General features: G+C 37.0%; 1 protein-coding gene across 3 annotated transcripts in view; it reads right to left on the reverse strand.

The window, feature by feature from the left end:
- Positions 1-356: 356 nt before the first annotated feature.
- Positions 357-20,788, reverse strand: part of LOC135195081 (glycine receptor subunit beta-type 4-like) — a 706,022-nt gene continuing 685,590 nt past the window's right edge. For 2 of the 3 annotated variants that reach the window (XM_064221459.1, XM_064221458.1), the window contains exons 9-11: positions 3,966-4,034; positions 2,657-2,901; positions 357-2,159 (exon numbers count right to left, since the gene is read on the reverse strand). In XM_064221459.1, the coding sequence (XP_064077529.1) occupies positions 1,941-2,159; positions 2,657-2,901; positions 3,966-4,034 (533 nt within the window). In that variant the 3' untranslated portion in view covers positions 357-1,940. The remainder of the gene's footprint in view (positions 2,160-2,656; positions 2,902-3,965; positions 4,035-20,788) is intronic. The other variant, XM_064221460.1, reaches the window with a different exon arrangement.

Below are 20,788 nucleotides of genomic sequence, written 5' to 3' on the forward strand. Positions count from 1 at the left end.
ATATGCGTATGTGTATGTATATACAAATGTATATAGAGAAATAAAATATATATATGTTATATATATGTATATTATATCATATATATATATTATATATATATATATTCTAAAATATATATAATATATAATATATATTAATATATTTATATACAATATATATATATATATATAATATATATTATATAATATTTATGACAATATAAGAAACTGCGTGTGTGTGTGTGTGCACTGTGGTTTTATTTGGGGAAGTGTACGTCACAATGCTTCTTTGATTTTAGACATTTCTTTTACCGGAAATCCATCATCAAAGCCTCTCATAAGGCGCCGCTTCCCTTTTCCAGAGATTCCTTTTGGCAAACGAGCACCGATGGAAATAACCTTCCCCCGCAACGGAAAGGAAAAGCAGAAATCCTCTTATTCATCCTCCTCCAACCAACCGAAGCCTTCCAGAACCGAACCGAGAGCCATCCATGACTCATCGTATGGAAACCGACCGTTCGCCAAACAACCTGACACCTGCCGGCAAAGTAAACACTGACTAACAATGATAAAGGAAATACGCTAAATCTACACAGTTGTCTGTCAATAAAAGGGGAACAAACATTCGCTACATCTCAAAAGCGCTTCGGAAAAATATTCCTAATGATACACAATATAGTACATTCGTCTTGGAGTTGTAGGCTAATCTAAATCCTGTATTGTAAATGGTATCATTTGATGAGGACCTACGAAGCCCATTGAGGGTCAGCTAAGCTATGAGAGGTCAGGTCATGGAACGAGGGGGCGGTGGGGGGGGGGGGGGGCGGGGTGGAAGGAAGAGGAGGAAGTCTGGGGTGGAGGAGATGCCAAAGATCATTATGTACACATTTTATACAAAAATAACTATAGCTCTAACATGGTTTCCTCATCGTAGTTTATAATAATAATAATATTGTTGAATGGAATGACGTTAGAAAATCTTAGAATTACTTGCTGGAATCACCAGAAGAGTCGGGGAGTGACTTAATTCCTTTAATAAGCGTCGGGATGGATACAACTCATCCGATGTCCATCGTAAATGGTGGAATAATAAAGAATAATTGCTCTATGTAAGTAGTGACCTATTCATGTGGCGATATTTCTCGCGCAACATTCACGCCAAAAGAGAGAAATGTTCGGGGACGCGGCCCATCCCCTACGGAGCGATACCTACTATATATACTACCTCATGGCCTCCGCAAAGGTATTGATTATTTTGGCGTCGATTTTGCGGGAACCCACTTCGCAACTACTTCGACTCCTCGAGTTATCGTCTCCTCTCGAGACACCGATGGGTCCTCTTGCTCTCAGTTAATACCACGCCTTCGCTGTCTGAAATTTGATTCAATGAGTAAGTGATCAGTGATAAAATTCACACCTCAAGTGAGATCCAAGAGCTTTCATATAACTCTCGTGTGGCAGACCTGAACGAATCACTGTTATCATTATTTCCTGCTGTTTTGACGTGGCACCTAATCTCCAAGTGTCCTGTAGCACTCACTTGACAGTTGACACATGTTTTCACTCTCCTCGTTTTAATTGGAGCTCTGTTGTCATTGCGTTGACGATCATTATATTCTACCGCATTTCTCTCGCATAGCTAAATAACTCAGTGATGTGTCATTACTTGAGAAAGATTAAAATAATTTCTACACTTTGAATTTTGGCTAACTTGTTGTGTAAACAATTCCCTGAAAAAAAAAAATGGTCTTTTCCTCACGTGACATTAAACTCTCGCATCTTTTAATAAAAACTATGACCTTTACTTATTACTTCTGCCTCCAGAAAGTTTCCTCGGCTTTCAAGAGATTCTTATAAGGAGGGATTCCTAAATGTTTTCGTAGCTTGAGAGCCCCTTCCAGTCATCTCACGTGGTAGAGAAAACTTCTTCTTCTTCTTCTTTTCCTTTTTTCCCGAAGAGTCTACAGCAAGTAGTAGCACCAATAGAAGATATTGAAGAGACCGAAGAAGAGAGGGAAGAGTCCGCGGCAGTATTCGTCGATCTGTCGAGCTCTGATCTTGTTGCTCTGCTTGAAGACCCTGACAAAATGGGCTGTCACAGCAGCCGGGTCGTCAGGACCAGAGGGGGAGCCTGCCCCCCCGCCTCCGCCTCCTCCTCCTCCCCCTCCTGCTGTATTCTTCTGTCCAAAGGTGAGGGAGGCGTCAACTGATTAGAATGGATTCTCAATTTCAAAAAAGCAAATGTCAATTAAAGTCAGTAGAGCTAATTCTGAACAGGCAGCCAATTCCCAATAAAGCAAACCAAATGTGAGCTCACTTTATATAACTAACGTCGTTTTTTTGTTATTTGCGTTTGTTTGAATTTGTTATGAACTGTTACATTTCAAATGTATTTAAGTGAATACGTGACGTCAATAATCGATATTAGCATTAAAGTTATTTCAAACATTATTTCATATAGTTAACTTCATCCATGCATGAATAATCTTTGTTTGAATTGATTCTGAATGGATACATTCACAGAGATTGCAATAAATGTCTGACTTCTATCTAGGGATTAAAAGTCGTAGAAAACACAACTAGAAATCACCTGAATCATCCATTTAATTTAGGGGATTAAACAATGACAACTCAAAGGACTCATTTTTCACACAACTCTCCAGAACGATTCCATTACCATATCAGGCGGGGGTGCCGTGGGAGTGGTGACAACTCCTCCTCCTCCGACGGGTGATGCCTTGACCTCCGTGGGGCTTGGAACACCTGACTTCTGCTGCTGGTAGTTGGGGGATGAGTGGTGCGCGAACTTGTCAGCAAGGCAGACGCCGTTGGAACCACGGCCCGGACGAAGTTCTAACTGAGGTCGTCGTCGCCATAGGTAGTTGACCAGAGTGAACTCCAGAAGGGCACAGAATACAAATCCTGGAAAGGCGTAGAGAAATAAACAAAAGAAACAAAATACATATCGAGGGAGAAGCGGTTTATATCCCCAATGACTAATAGGCGTGATGTGGTCACGATTATGAAAATACAGAACTTGCATTGAATGGGTTTTAGTGCGTTTCATGAGGTTTCACGAGCGTATATAGTATATATTTAGATATATATATATATATATATATATAATATATATACATATATATATATATATATATATAATATATATATATATATATATATATATATACATTGTGGTCCCCCTGTATTCGCGAGATAGATAGATAGATAGATAGATAAACACATACACTTTTATATATATATATATATATATATATATATATATATATATTACATATACTTATGTATGTATGTATCAGTGGATAATTATACGCAGCAAATTTTCACGAGCACGCTTAGAGTTGAGCCTGAGAGCCTGTGCAGAGCACTATTCGTTCTGTACAGCGTAAAGGTCCACCGCAATCAGAGACGAGCTTCTCCGTTTCCATTCCCTTCAGCACCATAAATCTTTTATTTCTCATAACATACAACATTGGAATGGTCTTCCAGCCAACTTTATTGATTCCGTTACTCGGGAGTTTAAGAGAGGCTGTGATGCTGTACTCTGAATTGCCTCGGGCCACTTCCCGGCTTTTTTTCTGATAGCACTGACCTTTTCTGTAAGTTTGAATGATTTGTTTGTTTACTTAACCCTATTGTTATTAACCCTCCCCCCACTCACCACCCCTCCCCCCCCCTTCTCTCTCTCTGTTTGGAACTTTTTTCCCAAAAGGGGCCTCTTTTTCCGTAATAGCTTACTTCTCAAGCAAATGGCTTTTTAAGGCCCTTTACGCATGAATTCCAACACTTCTTGAATAAGTAACAAAAACAAGATATATATATATATATAGATATATATATATATATATATATATATATATATACTATCAGACAGACAAATTGTATCTTTAAAAAAAATGTATGAGAACAGATGATGAGCGAAAAATTATTCAAATATATCTGAAAAAGTAAAAGTCGTATATACAGACCTGTGCAAGCGCCCATCCAGACATCGATAGCTTTCACGTAAGAGACCTGTGGTAACCCTCCTTGTATACCTGAAAAGAAATTAAACGGATTTTAGCGTCTCTCTCTCTCTCTCTCTCTCTCTCTCTCTCTCTCTCTCTCTCTCTCTCTTATCACCAACACGTCAAGAGAACTTGATCTGACTCAAAGCATGGTTTGTTTCCAATATTGCGCCAAATGGACCAAACTGCTACTGCAGGACATATCACCCTCGCTACAATTCTCTGCGAGGATTGCAATATAGAACAGTAATAAATTTTTGTGAGAGGCGAACCTCCTCAACAAATTTTAAATATATACACATTCACTATGTCTATATGTAGCATAGATGAATCTACAGATATGATTAAACATATTAATTTTTAGATATCCAATCCTTTATAAATTTATTTCTTCTTTTAGTTTTCTATTTACTTTTAATGCGGTGTCAATAAACCTATGTAGGTGTTCTGACGCCAGTGTTAGTCATCATAAATCAATCAATCATTATTGAGCACATAGATAATTTAAATGATGATAGTATGTTATAGTTCTTAGTATTTTCCTTGCAAGGTAGACTTCGCTGATGTTGAATAGCACAAACCCTGAAGCTGAAATGATCTTTCACTAGGATATCGCAAATCAACGTAGATTCAAACCTACAGGAGTCCATTGCTGCATCATTTCCTCTTGTGATTGCAATAGCAAACTTGATATATCCCATCAATAATAATAGAATCCGGTGGAATTAGTTAGAGGATCGGAAGCTAAGGGAGTGACGGACAGCGCCGGGTTCCAGCTCAGCGTAGTGCAAGCCATCAAGCTCGTTATAGAATAATATTCCTAATTATCGCTCCTTTTTCATCGGCATATCAGAAAATAAGTGACCAGATTTTATGACTAACTATTTAATAAGCAGAAGACCTTGAATATCCGGTTGAACCTAAGATGAGCAGTGGTTTCAGCACTTGACAGCAACTGAGGTCACGTGACTCAAAACAGAGTAGTCTTGAATTTCAAATGAACCGGAAGCACTTTATGAACATAGTTAAGGCTTCTTTTCAATGTCATTTTCAGCTTATTATTTCCAATGAGAGAACTGATCATTTGAGTGAATCTTAAATAAGACTCCATTGGCGAAATTCGTTATGCTAGAGGTAACTGCACAAGCAACAGGAACTCAAAAATCTTAATCATGATACGAATTTGGAATAACGGGATGATTTCATGCCTCAGTTTCCTCTTCGGAATATTTTGCTGGATCTATATCTCAGCTAATATTAAAAAAAATAAAGATAATGTCAGTTTCCTCTTTGAAAAAATATCAGCAGTTGGTAGAATATGTTTTGCACCTCATATAGGGAAAACAAGTATTTTTATTTACAAGAAATTGAAGGTATAAAATAGACTTTTCCAAATATGAATATCATTCCACATTAGGACGAGTATGTAATTATGTAAACTGAAGTTTTCACGAGGCTCGAGCGTCTCAAGTCAAGACTTCAAATCCATATAAAGTGAAAGGATACAAGAGGAGAAACCTGTGTCGTCTCTTTTATGATCATGGAGAAGAAAATCTTGTCAAGATCCTAATTACTGAAGAAACTTGAACCTCTCCAGTAGTTAACTTGTCTGTTTAAAATTAGTAACAGGAGCTCTCGGAAGCATCAGGGGATACAACAAGCAGAAAATGCACTCGTGAACATCAAGTTATTTAACAAATACGCAAATCACTCAACCTACAACATTTAGCAACTTGAACACTTTATAGAAGCAAGTGAATCCGTCCAATCGGGGTGCTTATTCTACATGCTTTGAAAATGTCTCTTGGCGATGCCATGCGAATTTTGAACATTTTATTTTTCTTGATAATACATAAAGCATTTAGGTATATTCACTTCAATGGGAAAAAGGTTGAGATTTAAGGGCGATCTCGTACATACTAACTCTAGTCACTTTCGATTTAGGCGATTTAGAACCAAATGATAATATTAAAAATGCATTCCATAATCATCTGGTGCCTTCATTTTCAAAGCAAAGAAACAAATTCCTCTCTCTCTCTCTCTCTCTCTCTCTCTCTCTCTCTCTCTCTCTCTCTCTCTCTCTCTCTCATTTACTTTAAATGTAGCCTTTTACTTCTTGTAATATTTTGTTAAAATTCCCGTATTATAAAGGCCTTTCTTACAATATAGCTCATTTAAATTTTTATTTATCATTCCCATGATGATCAACGCATAGACATTCACAGTGACCATGTACAATCTCAAGGTGAGGAAGTACAACACTTCAAGATTAGGCACAATCCTGTTGGTTAACGAGTCTCGTTGTCGCCCACTGCCGCTCCCAAGAGACTACGAATGAAACCGTCCAGTAATATCTTAAACTTTAACAAAAATAACAGGACGGGAAACCGAACCTAATTAGTCTTCGTTTAGACTTTAATTTCGCCTCTTTTCTCCTCGTTATGGGAGATCATCTCATTTCGCTATAATTGGCTTAGGAAGGCGAACGTTTATAATCTCGGGTAATCACCTTATTAAGCAGATTAAAAGTTAACTGCAATTTCCCCCTCCGAATATCCGGTTCAAGTTCCGCGGCACGAGAAAATGCAATCTTCATAAACGCGGATTAAATAACAACCGAGGCGCATTTGCGATTAAATTATTCCTCCCCAGAGAAAATCGTAAACAACTTTTCTTTCTTTATTTCCTCTTCCTTCTTTCTTTCTTTCTTTTTGTAGGCCAAGAGAAGTCGACGACGCTGAAGGAGTAGGCAAGGTGGTCCTCCTAGAGAGGTCCGTGGGTGTAGGCTGCCAAAATTCGGCGACGTTTGGCCTACTGAAAATCTAAGACAATGTCACCGTCGTATTCGGCGATGTTTAGCCCAAACAAACTCAGACAAAGAGATTATCGAAAATCCGTGCACTGAAGGCTTTTGAAATGAAACGGTGATGAAGGTGTTGACGGGGTGCTCCACGAGCAAGTGCCCGTGCTGGCATAAGGTCAGCTTAATCTAAAACAAGGTGTTAACTGCCGAAATTTGGAAACAATGACGCCACCTAAATATGGCAACGTTGCAGTACCTGTTGCTATTGCGGTGACAGGTAATCTGTTAGATAATCATCAAACAAGCTTGTCTGTTCTTATGCGTTCCGAACGAACGAGACTGTTCCAGATTTTCGAAATATTGACAAGGTATTATTATCATTATCATTACTATTATTAATTAAAAAATCCTCATAGTAGCACAAGTCTTCAAATATAGAAACAAATCCACAGTTATGTAAATGTACATATATCTAAAATTTAAAAAAACAGCAAGGATAGCTTTCGGGAAAGCTATCCTTGCTGATTTTAAATTTAAATATATGTACATTTACATAACTGTGGATTTGTTTCTCCATTACTGTTATTGTTATTATTATTGAATATTGTAGCGGTTTCAACGGCATTTAATTAATATAGAATCTTCTCAGTTCTTTTTATTGTCTTTTTTTCATCAGCATGTAGCTGGTACAGTATGCAGCAAAACTCGAGTGACCCGATTTCAGTGATTTTCGTTCAAAAAGTGACTAACTGGCAACTCTTACCTTCTTCACATTTCTAATGACACTGAATTGCAACGGCGAAACATTTTGGAACTTCGCTCATAAAAAGATACAGTTCATTTAGCATGGTTTTATAGTATAATGTTATATATTTTTTATCAAAATATAGCTAGGTCATTAGAAAAAAACATTAACACCTTAGTTTTTATCATGGTAAATATGAAAAGACGTAATATTAAACGAATTTTACATGTTAGCCATCATAGTAATTTATTTAATGTAATGAACGTAACGGAGATGTAGTTGTGGGCGTGGCCTAACAGGACGTCAACTATGGTCATTTGCCAAACATGGTTGGAGCAACCCGACAGCTACCGGAAACGTCACCCCCAACAAGGAGAGCTATAGTTGAGCTGCATCTCGCCAGATTTTCAAAAAAAGACATAGCTAATCGTCTTAATATCAACAAGACAACTGTGTATAGATGGCTAAAACGATACAACGACGGAGAAGGATTGAAAAGCCACCCTAGATCGGGGAGACCCGCCTGCACAAACCGCAGAAGAAGACGAAGTGTTAATTAACTTTATAACCAAACACCCGTTTTCGTCATCATTTTCAGTGAAACGAGAAACAAATATACAAACATCAGTTGACACTGTAAGACGTCGGTTTCGAGAAGCTGGTCTTCTATGTAGAAACCTGCGCTCAAGCCTCTACTTACACAGACGCATATGGACCATCGTCTCGGGTTTGCGCTCGAATATCTGTCCAAGAGCGAGCAGTTTTGGGAAACTTATATTTTGTGACGAGAAGACTTTTTGCAACGACCAACAGGGAAGACTGCACTGCTGGCGTCCAGGAAAAACCAGGTAATGAACATTTACTTATTTTGCCTTATATTTTTACGTGGTAGCCTAGGTGTGATATACTTTGTATTATAGGCCTAGTCTGTATATATGCTAAAGCTTTAATGAATAGTAATTCCTCTTACAACTGGTTTTTAAACCTGCTGACAAATATCTTTAATGGAAGTTACGATGTAATCAGGGAGAAATAATGCAAGAGATATAAATTAATCTGACCTAGGGTGGGATTGGGAATTGGGGGGGGGGGGGGGGGACAATTTGAATTACTGAGGAAGCAGTTTAAAAATATCTATAAAATCCCGCCTCCGCTTCGACCGCCCCTGCGCTTCGAAGTGTTGCTTGGCGGGAAACCAGTCGCAGAGGAAGTTCGTGCTAGCTTTCCTTCGAGTCTCATGAATGTTTGAATTACACATTGCACTGACTTAAAGTCGTTTAAGGTTACTATGCTATGACAACTTTCCTTATGCCTCTTTTCCGAATTCATAATATATACTATTAGGCCTACAACCAAAGATTTCTTTTAATTATTTCACTGTAAAACTAAGTCTGGCAGAAAATACAACTGACGTAGCTGTTTCTAATATTTAAATAAGTTTTGGTTAAATGCACATTAAAGAACTGTATATATATATATATATATATATATATATATATATATATATATATATATACATAGTTTTATAGAATAACCTTATAGTGTTTTCTTAACAATTGCACTTCAAGTCTTAAAAGTTAAAAGTTCGGTGTTATAGCAATATTACTGAAAGTATGGCTTAATAAAAGCGTCAGTTCTTTTTTTCTAATCCATAAGATCTATTGATGAGAGGAAGAACTGCAGTTAAAACAGTTTCTTTTATATTTAAAAGTAAGCCCACTGTCATTGTTTCTCTCCGAATATCTGTAAATTTATATTTTCTCTAAATCCTTCTCTCTATTTTTTTCAGATTTGAGGATAAATATGTAGAACCAAATCGACGAAGTGGGAGGATAACCGCTGGCCTTTGGGGTTGGATGGCGTCTTGCGGACCAGGTGCTTTAGTGCCAATCCATGAGCGATTAAATGGCAGGCAGTATGTTGACATTCTTGACGAGGTGCTGATTCCATCTGTTAGGATGCTACTGATTCCGAACCGTTGCCCATATTCTTGGCAATGGACAACTCCTCTGTTCATAATAGCATGCCAGTAAGAAAGTGGTTACAGCAGCATCCAGAAGTTATTCGGATCGACTGGCCTGCAAAATCTCCGGATCTCAATCCCATTGAAATTTATGGGCCATTATGACAAAGGAATGGGATGGCTCCGTTCTGAACAGTAAACAAGCCATCATAAGCCATTGCTTGTCAGTGTGGGAGTCAATGCGTGGGGAAAATATTTGCAGTAGACTGGTTGACAGTATTCCTAGACGGCTTAATTCGGTAATAGACAACCTAGGCTCACATACTAATTAATTAACCCTCCCTCTCTCTCTCTCTCTCTCTCTCTCTCTCTCTCTCTCTCTCTCTCTCTCTCTGTATGTATGTGTAGCTATATATGTATGACGTGTTTTAAAAGACGAGGTTGTGTTTACTCTATTTGTTTTGCTGGAATTTGTATATTATTTTTCACAGGGACCTATGTATTTCAAAGAATTATACGTATTTTTTAAAAATAATTATATTGGTATACCATTTACTTAACCTATACCGTTTTTATTATCAATCATATTCATTGTTTGCTACTTGGTTTATTAATGCCTTTACTAAGTACCGTTATTATTATCAATCATATTCATTATTTGCTGCTTGGTTTATTAATGCCTTTACTAAGTTACATTTCTTGAGATCTACCTAAGATTTCATTAGACCCAACTGGTGAAGGGTGCATAGTGGCCCGCCAATGGCTTAGCTTGCCTTACCCGTAGGCCAAGTGCACTTCGCGCTTCTCGATTATATCATTCTCATTAAGCCTATAGGCCTATGAAGAAAATAATGACGGAAGTATACCACACCAAGACTGTGGAAGAATTTCACAAATCCTGCTTTATGGTCTTATAGACACCCTCCATAAGTTGCAAAGATTTGATTGCAACTTGTTGCTGTCTGGAATATAGCCCAGTATGTTATAAAGCCAATAGCATTCGCCTAGCCATTATTGTTTATAATACGTTGCAGTTGTCATTCTGTAGAATCTGCACTCGACAGTTGTAGCTGATAATATCCGACCTGATTATAGTCTTCCATTCCTAAAGTAAAAGTAAAATAATATAAATTAGTTGTGTTTCTAATAGCGAAGATTACTCTTCACCTCGCTTATTTATTCAGTTATTTATTATTTATTTTTCTTCAAACTGAAGAAACCCCTCGGGAGACTAGACTTATGTAGCACTAGCTATAACCTAAGCCTAAGCCATAATTTATTGCAAGTATCGAAATCATGATCTCGACTAACATTTGCTTTATACACAAAGCCACAAAAGCTAAAAGTAATAACTTCGAATTCATATCCCAAATGCACCCATTTTTATCATTAGGACTAGCTGCTGCTCAACTTTTCTCTTGCTCTCCATCGCGATGTCCTCTTTCACAGTGTCCAGACTGACGATTCCACACGACTCATGGAAGTCACGGTGATCTGAGGTTTTCATGCTACAGTAACGTATTTAGTTTTCGTTCAGAAATATTGTAGCGTGAAATATTTTTGGTTTTCAGGTTCCAATATATTTCAATTATAAGATTCTATATAACAAGTGACCAACTTTTCCTCATATATAACACGTTTATAAAATACGAGATTTAATACTAAGTGGCAACTTGAGAACAACGCTTGTCCAGTACAAAAATAAAAAAGTCACACGAGTTTTGCTGCATACTGTACATCAGGTTTCCTAAAGACATATAAAGATTTCAGTTGTCTTAGGTTTATTTTTCAAGCTTCCAAAGAATATGGTGTTCAAGTAAGATCATTCTTATCGATAACTCTTGCAAATACTAATATGCTTAAAAAGGATTTCAGAGAGAGAGAGGAGAGAGAGAGAGAAGAGAGAGAGAGAGAGAGAGAGACGAGAGAGAGAGAGAGAGAGATATGTTGTAGATTTGTTTTTGACGATATTTTTCTATTTCAATCCGTCCTCTGTTCACGGAACGGCGTCAGGATTTTCGACCTTCTATCAATAAAACATTTCATATGTCTAGAGATTACATTATGGCTGAATTCATAAAAGTGCTACTCTAAGAAGATTCTCTCTCTCTCTTCTCTCTCTCTCTCTCTCTCTCTCTCTCTCTCTCTCGTGGTATGTTTGATTTAACTATATATATATATATATATATATATATATATATATATATATATATATATATATATATATATATAATATATATATATATATATATTGCTACGTTTATTGATCGCCTCATCTCCCCAGCAGTATTTAAGGTATCTTAGTTAGAAAAGCAGCCGCCATGTCTTCTCCTAAAGCAACTGATTTTGGGAGAAAACACGCGGTAGAGGGTAGGAAGGAATTTCCGGTCTGACGGAAGCTTAGGGTAAGATAGGCAAGTCACGAGAGGAGCTAGGCCTCGAGATGGATTTTAGGGACCTCTACAAAAAGACCTATTTTCCTTCCCAATTTGCTGGCGGGTGTTTATCACTTTCAGGCAGTGCCCAAGGCGGTATATGGAAGCCTCGTGATTCACAGAGAACCAGCCTCTTCCTCAGTCAGAAGCGACTCTTAAAGGGAGGCAGACGTGCCTCTACACCCTCCTCTGACGAGACGTCAGCCCTCTGTCCAAACGCTGGTGGGACTATCTTCAGAGCACGACACAGGTCCAAGCCTCAAGTAATTAAGGTACGTCTAGAAAGTGTAAACTCCGAACCAGCCCCTTTTCCTACCAGATGATTCTTGCTAATTTCCCTTTCAATGCCCACTTTTATCCCTTTTACATCAAAAGCCCTTTGTCCTCATCGGGCCACGTGTTTCCCCTTGTGACTTGTTAAAGACTAAGTCTTCAGTGCATACCTCAGTGAAACATTAGAGTTCCTTTTCCCCAGTGTTAGAGAACTGAATAATCGTATGTGCAAGAAGTCCTTTTTCTTTTTATCTTGTCTAATCTGGGATCTTTTCCAGATTCCCTGAGTCACGTGTCCAAGTCTCCTCGCCCGCAAGTGTTGCATTACCGCAAGATTTCGAAACCAGCGTTTACGTGAATTTCATTTTGAGCCAACTATCATCCACTTGAGAGATATTATTAGTCCACGTGTGGACCAGTTGCATTTACTTCCCCCAGGCTGTTAAGCAGCCTCTTGTAAATAAATAGATGTCAAGTAATTAGCTGAGTTTCTGGCGACCTTTTCCTCTAGAGTACATTTTCACTTTAAATCCTTTTTACGGTAAGTTCAAGTAAGTTATCCTGTTTTTCCCTCAACTATTCTGTTTACGTATTCGAGCACTTTCAAGGCCAGGCTTCATACGTAACAATATATATATATATATATATCATATATAGTATATATATATATATATATATATATATATATATAATGGGTTTTAATGTTGTATAGGAAAGACCATAACTTTCGTTTGCGTTTTTGTTCTATATTTATCATTTTATTCGTATCTTCAAACTCAAAAGTTTTATTTATCCTTCGCTCTCTCTCTCTCTCTCTCTTTCTCTCTCTCTCTCTAAAGATAATAACCCATGAAATGCTTCGAGAGAGAGAGAGAGAGAGAGAAACAAAAATTCTGTGCAAGGGTTTTGATAAACGACAATCATGAAAGTGTTTTCCTCACCAGGCCGATCGAGAAGCGCAAGGGCTTATTGAAACAAAGCTACGGAATCAAAGAATTCCCTTTGTCGGGAAATCAAAGCTTGTAGTGTAGTTAACAGACTGGGATTAAACAGGGGGCAGGGGTAGGGGTGCCAGGTAGAGTTGTTGTTGGGTGGAGGAGGAGGAACAGGATTGGTTTGCTGAATTCCGCTCTGAATCCTTCGTCCTACATCAACTCAGCGTGGAAGGTTCATTTGTCAACCTCTTTTTCAAGGGTTGACAAGATACGAAAGTGAGATTGCCTGCATTAACTAAGGTATATTCACACGTACACACACACACACACACACACACACACACACACGTCGTCTTTCTGTCTGTTATTCCCTTTCTCAATTTTAATTCAGCTTATATTGTTGATTTTCCTTTACGTAATTCATTGTTTCCCTTCACTTGTTATATATTTGCCTCAGTAAAGGGTCCGAACAGGACCGAAAGTACTTGGCTATCTCGCTTTTTCATTTTTTTCCTTCGTGGCAAAAAACATTTATTTATACATAGCATCACGTTTTATATACTTCGTGATCAAGTTATTCATATATATATATATATATATATATATATATATATATATATACATATTATTCAGAAGATTTTAACCTATTCATAAGGAAGAAGCAAGCTTCCAAAGAAATATGATGGTGTTCATTAGGAACAAGTAAGAGGAGGTAAAGGGAAATACAGAAAGAAGAGATCCTGCTTATTAAAAAGTAAAAAAAAAAAAGAAATAAATGAATAAATGAATGAATAGATAGAAATTTATTCAAATGCAATAATACTCAAAATGCTCAAGTCAGTTTTGATTTGCCGCAATTAAATGTATATTTCGGTAGAGCTTCTTGAACGCGAAGCATATATATGATATATACTTTAGAATGCTCACTGAGCAAGAACTGGGTCAAAAGAGCGTAGAATAAGCAGTCCAGCGGGTGGAAAATCTCTGTCTTTCCAATCATTCACCTCCAGGATGTGTAATTCTCTCTCGTCTTTACTATTTCTGAGTCAATTTAACTTTTTTCTTTCTTTTTTCAAGATGGTTTTATCATCAATTGATCGGTCTATAATCACAAACATGCTCGCATAGGTGTCGACACATTTAAGAAAGAAAATGGTCCATCACAGAAACTTTTGAGTAACTTTTAAAAAAATCTTAACTGAAATCCATGGCTATTCTTTCGGAAAAGATTCATAAGTGCTATTGTGAATACATATTAAGACTCGTTTCGAAAATCTCATTCGGTGGTGACTATTTCTCAAACGGCATCATTCGGCTCGAATAGCAAAGAACTTGGCACGGAAATTAGCTTTCATTTATTATTCATATATTATTTCCACCTGCGCATCTTACCTCTCATCAGATCTGGAGAAGATTCAGAGAGCGCTACCCTTCCGGCTATCAGCAAGTATTTTGTCCTTCACTGCCCTGATTGCAACCCACAACGATCGATTAACGGTCAGGTATATCTCTCAATGATGAGTTCAGGAAAGAAACATCCGACGTGGTGAAAATGCTCCCGGAAAAGAAAAGAAAAAGAGAAACAGTGAACCTCACATTTTGCAACTTTAGGAAAAGGCTCAGCCAGGTTCAGATTCTGGAAATGGCCGTCCCACTTTCACAGGCGGGTAGGAAGCCAAAGAGCCCTCCAGAAGGGATTGAAAGTTTCAAGTCAGAATAGTTACCCTTCGGCCATATGTGAGTCGCCAAACAGAATGGCATAACCTGCCAAACTATGGTCCGTGTTGCCTGGCAACTGCCTGGTCAGGCGGCAAAATATGTCAGTTCAAGAAACTATTCCAAACACCGGGAAGCAGTAGAGGTGTCAAGGAATAGTTACTATATGGGCTGAGAGAAGTCCCACGGGGCAGGGAACCAGTTTTGAGGGTCAGTGACTGTCGCTATGATTTAGTATCACACAAATTTGAATAGATGTGTGGGGAGATATAGCAGTATCACTCGTCCCTCACGAATTATACTGAATGTCCTGTTGAAGTTCTTGGAACTCTCTTTAGTTAACAAAATTCAAGGTATTATTTATAGATTCCAAAGTCTTTCGTGTCAATATGATATTCTAAACTCCTGGCTTACAGGGAACGTACTCTATTGAGATATGACTCTTGGTCGGGATAAGAATGACTTAGATTCAAAAGTAACATTACTACAAACGAAAATTAGAAACTGGATATCAAATATTTATTTGTGTTGACGTATGCCATTCTTTCGATTCTTTCGATGAACAAAGGACTAGTAGGAACCACCTTGCTGCAGAACTCATCTTGAACGAGGTTGAGCATTTTGAATTACATTATTACTTTCAGGTGTCATGTAAAGGACAAAGCTTGAAATGCTACGAGTTCCTGAACTTTGCAAGGTTAATTTTTCATTTCCTATGAGGTGCAAAAACTGAAATGCAAGATTATTAAGTGAACATCTTTTGGTAACACTCTTCGTATTACAACTATTACCTTGTTAACATACTATTTAGACAAAAAATCAAAGAGAAATGCTAAAACAAATGAATGCCTGGATACTCTAAAATAATATCCAGCGCATAAATACAATGGTACTTGTTATGATATATTAAAAATTGTATTTATATATATTATATATATATATATAATATATATATATATATATATGTACAGTCGGCCACACATATAAGTAAACACATTTCAGCACAAGGGCTGGATGTGATCTGGTAACACTGGAACTGAGTCTCCAGACGCACGATGAAACCCGCCCCTCCACCGTGGCCACCGCCCTCCACACATTTTCCCCAAACATTTTTCCCTCCAACCTTCACTCCCACCCTTTCAAGCACACGTTTATAACTTCTGCTCCCTCCTCTAATTTCTCCTTTAAGGAAAATAATATAACTTAATCTATTCTGTAGGTTCATTCTCATCATGTGGGGGCGAGAAAACCCGTCTGTTCAACTTTTGTCGTAATAATATTATTACTTGCTGTTACCGACAGAAGAATTAACTCGGTTTTCGTGGCGCTCTCTTGTAATAATGGGATTTAGCTATCTACCAATAAAAGCCGTGTCTATCAAATAACAGCATACCTACTACTCTTTAATTATAATTATAATATCAACAGCCGCATTCCAAATTCTTATTATTACAAAGACAACTAGCATAAGATCGTGTAGGACCTTACGTAACTCAAATTAAGCATGCAGAAATAAAGAAGGCATAAGTTGAGGAGAGAAAGACCTCCATAGGCCTAGAAGACACTGAAGGAGGAGAAAAAAAGAGACAGTTATAAGAGAGAGGACAACAGCAAGAAGGAGGCAGACGGAAAGGAGACACAGTGTAATAGAGCTGAGAGTGTGGCTGGTGTCACAAGGGGCACCATTACCCTCTTAAGTATAATGGGGGCATAGGTCTTGACTTGTCATAGGGGTTATTTTGGGAGTCGATTCTTCCTTATGGTTGGACGTTTGTTTGGTCACAACAGACTATCATTGGATTACATCCGACATTGGGTCAAATTCTCGTATTTTTGTGCATGATTTTAACTGCTCGACATACGTCTACATTTATCGATGGCAAGCATGTGCGTTTTTGTTTGTTTGTGTTCCTCCTGCAGGTGAGAATTCCCACGTTAAGATTGTATCAAGTAATAATGAGATTATATCCTTATAATTAAATTATAATAATCTTATATTATATATATTATATATATAATATATTATATATAGATATATATATTATTTGATGTCCAAACCTGATATTAGTAACATTTTAACGTATACGTAATTAACTCTTTCATATCCGCTTAGTTTTGAGCACTGTGTCCCCAGATATCCGAGGTGTCTGGGAGCGCTCGACAGAGCGAAAAAATAATTATTATGAACATTCAGCAAAAATATAAATTTTATGCCAACAACGTTCATTTTGCTGTCCTTTTTTTCTAAATGTTAGTATTTTATGGTGGAATAGGCAGAATAAGAGTCCCAGCCCTCTAAATACGAAAAAATGTGAGTTATTTAACAAAAAAACAAAAAAATCTTTACTTTTTTTATATATTTTCGTTCCTAACCCAAGAACTATGAAAGTCAGGCGAATAAATTATTTTTTATGAGAAAGCCAATAAAATTCCCAAAATATCGACATATAAAATAATGGAAAACGAATAAGTCTAGCCGGTGAAAAAATTGATAGAAAAGAGGATAAGAAACAGTGCTCTGCCCGGCGCATAGCGAGAATTATCGCTAGAAATGTTTTTTCTTTGAAGAGCCCTATCTCGGTTATTTCTCATTGAAATTCCTTTGTAAATATACGAAAATGTAGAGGAAACGTTGAAGAATAAAGGGAAGATCAAGAAAAATGCCTTTGGATACGGCAACAGTTTCATTTTGACGTTATAAATTGATCGAAACGAAAATTTTTTTTACCGTTTTCAACATTTATTGCTAGAATAAAAATGTTTTGAAGAGCCTTATCTCGTTTATTTTTCATTGAAATTACTTTGCAAATATACGAAAATGTAGAAGAAAAGTTGAAGAATAAAGGGAGAGTTAAGAAAAATGGCTTTGGGGTCACTGAGAGGGAAGTGTAGGTGCGATCAGCTGATTTCTTTGTGAGAATTTTACGACGCCAGGGATTTGAGCATGCGCAGTACAGAAACTACTTTGCTGGCGTATTGATACCCGAGATACACGGTCCAAGGTATAATCTAGCCTATGGAAATCACTACTTGTCCGAAAATAAAATAAAAATGCCCCTACCACACGTACGAAAAATTTCGGTAAATTTTACGTACCGCTACGTCAGTTGGATAGATAGGAGATTGAGTAGTTTTACGTACTATTACGTCAGTTGGACATGAAAGGGTTAAGGGACAAATATTACAGCATCCTATAATTAAGGATACACAATAGAGTGAAAAATAACCAATAACCATTTAATATGAAATATGATATATAATAAGATACGACCAAAAACAAACTATTGCTTAGTCTCAATGAAAGCACATTACACTAAAAACAACAACAATATGTTAGTTTTATTAAGACTTTCTGAACAAATTCATCCCGCTACCAAAAATGTTTCCTCCCTTCTGTTACAGTATCAGTATTTAGTCCCCACCATCGCTGGCGCCTTCATTTTGCCGGCAGTATGTCAACGAAGACTTAGGTTTCTGGGCAAGAGTTGTTTTTTTCTGATGAGAAAAAACATTTGCGTCGACCTCGCACGGACAGTTGCACTGATGGCGACGCAATAATACAAGATACTCCTGTGAGCACATGTAACGTGTGAGGATGGGTTAACTTATACACCCTGGGTGAGCTGGCAGAAATACAAGGAAGATTCAACGCCGACCAATACCTTGAAATACTGGAAGACGTGATGGTCCCAACTGTTCGAGCCATGGCATTTCCCTACCCAGAGCGCATTCTGTTAATGCAAGTATGTAGAGTTTCATCTCGCAAATTGCAGTAATAGGGAAAACCCTGTTGTAGTGCTGGTTTCATTAACTTGTATTATTAACTTCTTCTATTTATACAGAACTTGTTACAAAATGTAAAAATATATGAGTTGTTGCGAGTCAGAAGAGAACATTTGAGCTCCGTGAGAACGAATCAGTTGTATGGTTAATGGTTCTTGAGGTATTCGCCTCTTCTTTGGCATCAAAAGTTCAAGGGTGATTTTTCCTTGTTTTAAGAAACTACTCACGGCTTTTGTTTCCTTTTTGACTCGCAACGACTCAGCACTGAGTGTTGTAACTACAGAATATCTGCCATTCATTTGGTATTAATTTAGTAGGCAATGGTAATGCTGATTATTATTTATTATTATTATTATTTTATTATTATTATTATTATTATTATTATTAATTATTATTATTAATTATTATATGAAGTAATAAAAGTCCACACTATATAAAATGTGTATTAAAAATACATAAAAGACTGGAGCTTTCGTGTACTTGATCAGTAGACCTCATCAGCCGAACTGATTTTTCCTTTTCAAAAAATATACAAAAAAGTTACTAAGGACAGGCAGGACTCTGGAAACCGTCTCCCAAGGGAGATAACAACCAAAACAAACTATCTCATCATGTTATTCCCTCGTTCACATGTCTGGCCAAAAGACGAGCCGATCGTCGTGGTTGAACTACCTCTTCTGGAGACGGTTCCAGAGTCCTGCCTGTACTTCGTAAATTTTTTGTATATTTATTGAAAAGGAAATATCAGTACGGCTGATGAGGTCTACTAATCAAGTAGACGAAAGCTACAGTCTTTTATGTATTTTTAATATACATTTCTCATAAGTGTGGACTTTTATTACTTCAAGATATTCCAGTCATGTTATGGTGAATTTATAATATATATATATATATATATATATATATATATATATATATATATATATATATATATATATATATTGATATGTATGAAAGTATCATATGAGGTGTCATTTGTCGGAAGGGTGAGCTGGGCATAATCTTTAACGTAAGGTTCTGTCTCCCAGTTCAAATCTCTCCTTCCTCCTGGTTTGAAAAGCTAAGCGAAATTCCACCTTCTTCCTCTCTACGATAGACTTCAACTTCACGTGGCTGATGGCTTCGAGCTCTTTGGGACGAGTCGAAGGTGGAATATCTCTCAGCTTTTCAAACCAAGAGAAAGGAGAGATCTAAACAGGGAGAAACAGGCAGAACCTTAAATTAAAGATTATGTCCAGCTCACCCTTCACAATTTGACGCCTCTTGTAAAAAATAATTAATATATACTACATATGTGACGTTTGTTTTGCAGGACAACTGTCCAATTCACACAGCCAGGATAGTTAAGCGATGGTTTGAGGAACAACAAGACATTGACCTGCTGGACTGGCCAAGTAAGGGGTGTGATATGAATCCCTTGGAAAATTGCTGGGGGACCATCGTCAACTCCTGGATCCCAGGCCAAGAGCGATAACCAAGGCAGCTCCTCCAACACACCATGTCCGAATGGGAGATATTCAGAAAAAATCAACAAATCGTCTACAATCATGTAGCCTCCGTCCCCAGTAGACTACAAGATGTCATCGCCAACGATGGTGGATGGACTAAATACTGATACATATTTTATAATAAATGGTTATTTTTCAATCTATTATGTATCCTTAATTATAGGGTGCTGTAATATTTGTCCCTTAATTATATATATATATATATATATATATATATATATATATATATATATATATATATATATATATATATATATATATATATATATATATATATATATATATATATATATATATATATATATATATATATATTATATATATATATATATATATATATATATATATTATATATATATATATATATATATATATATATATATATATATATAATATATATATATAAGGATATAATCTCATTATTACTTGATACATTCTTAACGTGGAATTCTCACCTGCAGGAGGAACACAAACAAACAAAAACGCACATGCTTGCCATCGAGAATGTAGACGTTATGGCGATCAGTTAAAATCATGCACAAAAATACGAGAATTTGACCCAATGTCGGATGTAATCCAATGATAGTCGGTTGTGACCAAACAAACGTCCAACCATAAGGAAG

Source organism: Macrobrachium nipponense, chromosome 15 (genome assembly GCF_015104395.2).
Source record: "Macrobrachium nipponense isolate FS-2020 chromosome 15, ASM1510439v2, whole genome shotgun sequence".
Lineage (NCBI taxonomy): Eukaryota > Metazoa > Arthropoda > Malacostraca > Decapoda > Palaemonidae > Macrobrachium > Macrobrachium nipponense.